The 6,741-nt window shown below is 40.5% G+C and overlaps 1 protein-coding gene across 1 annotated transcript; it reads right to left on the bottom strand.

Annotated features, from left to right (window-relative positions):
- Positions 1 to 1,600: 1,600 nt before the first annotated feature.
- LOC137916783 (THAP domain-containing protein 5-like) lies at positions 1,601 to 4,488 on the bottom strand. Its single transcript, XM_068759746.1, is given in 6 exon segments — positions 1,601 to 1,828; positions 1,831 to 1,914; positions 2,129 to 2,315; positions 2,805 to 3,544; positions 3,895 to 4,078; positions 4,409 to 4,488. Coding segments are annotated over 6 exon segments (1,335 nt in total). The 3' UTR covers positions 1,601 to 1,768.
- Between the last annotated feature and the right edge of the window lie 2,253 nt (positions 4,489 to 6,741).

Below are 6,741 nucleotides of genomic sequence, written 5' to 3'. Positions count from 1 at the left end.
CATTCTAACATCAACATTCAGGCATTTTCATTAGCAGTGATCTGTCCTTTTTGATGCAAGATATTTTTTTGTAAAAATTTCCAGAATAGAAAACTAGAAAAGCACTAGAATGGAGAGCACAAACCTCCGCCAGGACACACAACACAATAAAGCAATAAATCAATCAATCAATAAATCAATCAATAGGTCATGCATTTAAAAATTCCTGGATCCAGATGATGCTATGGATCATCATCGAAAGGTTCTAAGTTCTTTGTATCGTTACACCCCAACCATGAAAAGTAAAAGTGAATCAGAGTTTATGTGTATTTTTAACTGATTTTTGAATCCATAAATTGAGTTTTCAATGTTAAAATGTTTCCCTGACATTCTGGATCAGGTCTAGAAGTGATTTTCATGATAGTGCATATCAGGCCCCTTTGTGACTGTGATTATTGGTGTGTGAATTGAATACACATTTTACAAGATTTGATATTTTTTTAAAGCACCTCCATTATAAGTAAATGGGAAAATCCAGATTCTTTTGGATCGAGACAGGTATCCGGATCGCTTTCAAAAATTTAATGGGATCTAAGTTAGACCAAGACCCATTTTAGGATGTTTATTTTATCAAGGTTCATCCAGCAGTTTTTCCAGTAATCCTGCTGACAGACTGACAAACACTTTCAAAAACATAACCTATTGGCGGATTTAAGAAACACTTGATCCTGCTGCCATCTACTGGATAGAGAAAGCACTCCATAAAATGGATAGATTACTAAAATGGAGACAGGTAACAAACCATCAGCGTTAAAGTTCTTAAATTAAAAAATATATTTATATTACGCCAGTATGTTTCAGATCTCGTAAATTGGCTCTAGCAAAACTTGATGAGCCCGTCGTTTAAAAAAGCAAAAACAGCCGCCAGCACCACACTTGAACATAAGATGTTGGTCTGCATTCCAGCCAAGGCCCAAACTCACTCCCTTAAACACAGAATGCAAGTCAGGTTCTTCCTGAGCGACCTACACAATGACGAGCTGCAGATGATTTCACAAAGACTCACAAAGAGTCACCCGGTTGGCATAGAAACGCCATCACAATGTGTTTCAGTTGTGTTTTAGTTAGTCGTTGTCCAGAACACTCTGTAATGACAAGGGTTGATGAGTATCACTTCCCTTTCTGTTAAATTAAAGGCTGTTTCCTATTGAGCCTGAAAAATATTGGCAAAGACAAAACTTATCTCTCTCGCAGAAATGTTGCTTCACCTATAAAACTACCACCAAGATGGTGACGACACTTAACACGGATTTGCCAAAACCTTTAAGAGCAGAACAGATCTAATCAGTGTAGGAACATGCGTAGTGTTATTTAAGACTAGCACTTTAAATGTGTAATTTATTTAGCATTTCTATCAATAAAATGTCGACTCTGCTGCTATTGAAGTTGTAAATGAAGACAATATAAGTAAGTTCTCTACAGATGTGTGTTGAGTAAACCTTTGCTCATTTAAAGGCTGATATGTGAACTAACTGCAGAAATGAAACATTGAAACTTGTGTAAATTCGTTTTTAATTTGCTATTTACATTATCAACACTAATTATAAGAACAAATGTGGCAAACAAAAATTGGCCGAAGGGAGTGAAGGGGTGAAGAAAAGAGGTTGAAAACAACTATCAAAAAAAATGTTAATAATAATCCCTTATTATTCATCCATATTTGTGCAAAGCTCACCAAATTTTTGGAAGGTTAAATTTTACTTTAAAAAAAGAATGAAGCATATTTCTGCTAGCATTGTGAGCAGGTGAACATGATGTCCAGGCAGTTGGGCCTCACGGCTTGTTCAGTGTGGTATAGAGATATGCAGCATCATCCTCTCCATAGATAATGGCCACAGTCTCTCCAGCATCCGCTGCACTGGTCTGTAGCAAAGCCTGAGAGAGAGAGAGAGAGAACAGACAAGGTTCCGTTTTACATTTTGGTAAAGGAAAAGTATTAAGACCTTTCTCGATTCAGACGTCATCTCTGCCTGAGTAGCTTTAACTTTCTTCATCATATTATCTCCAAGAAAAATATGACAGCGCTCATGCTGCTAAAAAAAACCCTCAATATTAATTACAAGCTTGACTTGTAATTGACTCTACTCACCCTCTCCAGCAGCTGCAGCCGCTCCTCGTTCAGCAGGTTGCTCTGCCTGAGCTGGTTCACTGTGCTCTCCAGGCTGAGGATCTTCTCCAGGTGTCGGCGGTGCCGCTGCTGCAGCACTTTCACCTTCTTCTGCAACTCAACCACAATGGCCTCCAGTTGCTCCTTGCTCAAACTGGTTTTATGGTAGCTGGTCACGGAACAATGAATGCCATATACAGAAGGAGAATATGAGACAGAAAAAGAGACAGGGACGGCAACAGGAAAATAATTTATTCTGAACTATTAATGTTGAACCAATGATGCCCGCCCCCCCCCCCCCCCCCCCCGAGGCTAAGAGCGTTTATTTTATTTATTTATTTTATTCAGATAACTTTGACTTGAACACGCCCGCCATGAATTTGGGAAGTGAAATGCTACCTGCATTCTCATTGGTCTAAATCGTTTCATATTCATCCAATCACCAATCTGTTAACAAATGCACTTACGGTAAGTTATTCGATTTTCCTGTTTGCAGAAAATATGTTACAAAATTGAGCTGACACAAGATCATTTTCAATGAAAACAATAAAAATAAGCTTCCTAACCCCACTTCAATATTCTCTATTTATTTAGACCGTCACATAATTGATCAATTTGAATTACATTTGGTGAAAATTGTCATCCGTGTAAAACTCACCAGTGCTCCTCGTGCTGGTAGCGCTGCCGCTCCGCGCTGTCCTCCTCTGACTGGCCATCATCGGCCTCTCCCTCATCCGTGTCCAGTCTTTCCACAGTGAGAACCAGGGATGAGGGGGAAGGTTGCACATGCTTGGACACTATAGGTAGAATGGATGAGATGGGCTTTGAGCCCAGCGCGGATGACAGGACTGTGTCCGGAGGGGAGCTGAACCTGGTCCCAGTTTCATTGGAGAGGACACTTGGCATTGTTTCAAAGTAGGAGATGACTTGAACATCATTGTCTTTCTGGACATCTGAGAAATCCTCACCGGTACCGGTCAACCGGCCAACACAGAGAGACGTCAGAACCTCATCTGTGCAGTCGAACACGGATCCATGGCCCCGAGTCAAAGTAGCAGCGTCGACCCCATTCACAAGCTCATTTTGCCCTTCAGACAATATTATCAGTTCTGCGTTCTCTCCATTACTTAAATCATTTACTGTTTGAAATAAAGTTAAAGGGAAATGTGTCCCACTTTGTAGAGAACAGTCATGTTGTCCAACAGTACCCGCCCCCCCCGGGGCTTCTCCCTGCAGTGGGTTGACGTTGATCTCATACAGGTGTACCATGTGCAAAGAATTTTCCACCATCAAAGCATCAACAGCCTCCGACATGTCTTCTGACACCACTATGGCTTCATCATCGCTAGCTCGAAGTCGCTTTGCCTTCTCTCCACTGTGATCAGCAGCTTTCCGCTTCTAGAAAGAAACAGCAGAGCAGTTTCATCAATCGCAACGCACTCATTTGTTATTTTAGTGCAGCTGTAAAGACATTAGATTTATGAAAAATTGCATCAAGTACCAAATAATCACTTAATAAATACACACGGTTTGCTTCAGTGCGCAATAAAACAAATTGTTCCTTTAACATTTTTATATTCCTTTACATTGTGAATTAAGAGACAACCCTTAAGATACAGAACGGTAATCTATTGAAATGCTGCAAATGTGTAAGAGGACATTTCTGTGATACCAAAATTATTACTCGTCAGTAGAGTGCAGGCCTAAACGTTCACAATTAGGCTGCGGTTGGTTCCCTTTTGTTTTACCTCGGCCTCCTGGAAGACGGTGGGCACAGCGTCATTATCAAGGTAGCGGATGCCCCATCGCACCTTGAAGCACGAGGGTGCAAAATGCTTGTGGCATATGTACTGGTGTCGAGAGGGGGTCCAGGACTCTCGCCCCATGTTCTTCAGCCACTGCTGAAGCCGCACCGCGTCTTGTAGAGGGAACCTACACATCAAAGACCACAGACGGAACACTGGTTACACTCAGGTAAAATAACACTTTATTTTTCCAATCAAATGACAGGAAAATGCACAGAAAATCCATCTGTGAGTTTCTGAGGCTGATGTAAACAGTGTTGTTGTACTGTATGTTTGGCTGAAATTAAGATCTACGTTTGTGACTTTGAAATTATCCTGTCAATAAGAGTGATTGAGCCGAAAGTGCCAAAACTCAATCGAAGTATTGCTTTACAGCAGCGAGCGTGACTTTATCGTGCGTGAAACTGAAACTGTCGCAACCACGATTACAAATACTGATCACACCGACGCTGCTTACTTGTAGAAACTAATCCTGTCGCTTCCGGAGCCGGTACCGGAGCCATCCTTACAGTTTGGGACCGAACAGTATTTTGGCATCTTCAGTCGGTGTTGCAGCCGGAGACGCGTCCGTGTCCAGCTGGGTTCGCAACAAGGTGAAACTCGTGCTGTGTGTTGTCAACTCGGCGCATAGTTGACGAATGAGGATCAGCTGTTTAGAGGTCGTGACGTCAATCAACGCGACAGGAAGTTCGCTTTTTGTTTTTCTTAATTTTTATTATTTTTTTTATAATTTTTTTATTTATTTATAATAAATATTTTTAATTTATAAAAATAAAATATATCTATTATGGCCAGTGCCATCACATTTGGTGTTTTTATTCGTTATCAAAGGAATTATTATTCCAATCAGAAATTAAAAACAAAATCCCTTATTTAAATCTCTCTCACCTTTTGACTGTGAAAAGGTAAACATCGTGTTTAAGTTCAGAATTGTATTTTAAAAAGAAACATTAAACAAGCACTCAAAAAGAGAGAAGACATTGTCTTGGTGTTTTGGTCGTTGTTCGTTTGACTCTCAACCAGTCATCGAGAACTGAAAAAGACTTGGATAAAAGGTCTTCAAACAAACTTGGAAACTTGATTTATTTATAGACTACTTTCAACTATTTTTTAAACCTTTTTTTTCCCAAGGAGGGATTTTTCTTATTTCATTTCACAATTCTAGAGACGCTTCTTTATATTGCAATTTACATGAAATCCGGAGTTTGTGTGCTCTCCCCGTGTCCGCATAAGTTTCCTCCCACCTCCAAAAACATGCAATTTAGGTCAACATTATCAGTAGTGTGCATGAGTGTGTGGCCCTGCAATCCCTTGGCGATGCATCCGGGGTGTGCCCCGCCTCTCGACCACAGCAAGCTGGGATAGGCTCCAGCGTGACCCTCAAAGCGGAAAACGCGGTAGAAAATGAACACAGAACGATATCAAGGAAAACATTGGCTGCAATAAATAAACTCAAGAATTAAACATGTTTTAACAAGTCCATATAATTTAATAATTTCGAGGTCTAGTTTATATGTTGCTCAGCATAGAAAATAGTGAAAGTAAACAAACGCATAAGAACAATTCCTTATTTGTCGTAAACCAAAGTAGCCTACTGCTACTTTTTTAAATGATGAAAACCCTGAACCGTATAATTAGCAGTACATCGATGTGGATCCGTGCGTGGAAGCCGTTCCTGGATCACCTTCGAAAAAGGACCTTCGCAAGCATTTTGCAAACAATTTGCGATGCAAGATGTCATTTTTTACCTCGGCCTCCTGGAAGACGGTGGGCAACGGATGCCCCGGCGCAGCTTGAAGCATTACAAAACAAATGTTCACACAAACGCATGTTTCTAAAATCACTGGACCTTACTTTAATAACTTTCTCCAAACATTACATGTAATTTTTAAATGATACAGTATATATATATATATATATATATGTTTATATATATATATATATATAGATCTACACATTGGTGTATCTCTTTATCTAAAAAGTTGAGGGCCACTGAAGAATGCAGCTGTGCGTTTCAAGACAGGATTGCATTTAGGACGTCTGTGTACTTGAGAAATCCACATATGGGGGACAGGAAGTCACCAGGAATTGAACATGTATTGGAGACTGGAGTGCCATCATTGTCTTTCTTACAGCAAAGCTGGCTCGGAGGGTGGACTGTGCAAGAGCTTCTGGGTGGGTGGCGTAATGACAACGAGGGATTCAAACCAGGAGAGCAGCAGCATCTTCCTCAACATGGAAGCAGTGCAAAACAACGGTGACAAGCTACTTGACTCAACCAACTAAATACACCACTTTTGGCAAACCGCACCTTTAACAGTGTACCTAGGAACAATCGTTGTATTTTTTTGTTCTATTTCTGCAGAACTAATCCCAAACATACTGCAAGATGGTTTGAGAAACACTGACATGCTGCATTGAACTCAGCTTACAATGCTCTGAGCTGGGCAACAGGACAATGCTAGGCTTCAGAATCACCAGATGCTGCTTGTAAAAACTGAACAATCACTTTCATTACAGATCTTTGGTACATACCAGCTATTTGATCCCAACTGCTGCATGGATTAGATGTAAAAAAAAAAAAACAAGCAGCAACTCCAAGGAGACTCATCTGAAATTCTAATGGATGGGGTTCGCTGCCCAGTGGTGGAAAACACGAGGGAGTAAATGGACAATGGAATGGGCATTTTCCAGTTGAAACCAATAACATGACAGAGCATACACCAGCTGGTGGAAACGATCTCTTCCCATCTGAACTACACCACACTACAACTAGTAGAAGTTTGTTAA

Source organism: Brachionichthys hirsutus, unplaced genomic scaffold (genome assembly GCF_040956055.1).
Source record: "Brachionichthys hirsutus isolate HB-005 unplaced genomic scaffold, CSIRO-AGI_Bhir_v1 contig_1005, whole genome shotgun sequence".
Lineage (NCBI taxonomy): Eukaryota > Metazoa > Chordata > Actinopteri > Lophiiformes > Brachionichthyidae > Brachionichthys > Brachionichthys hirsutus.
Note: the sequence above shows the minus strand (reverse complement) of the source record. Positions and strands in the feature narration are given on the sequence as shown.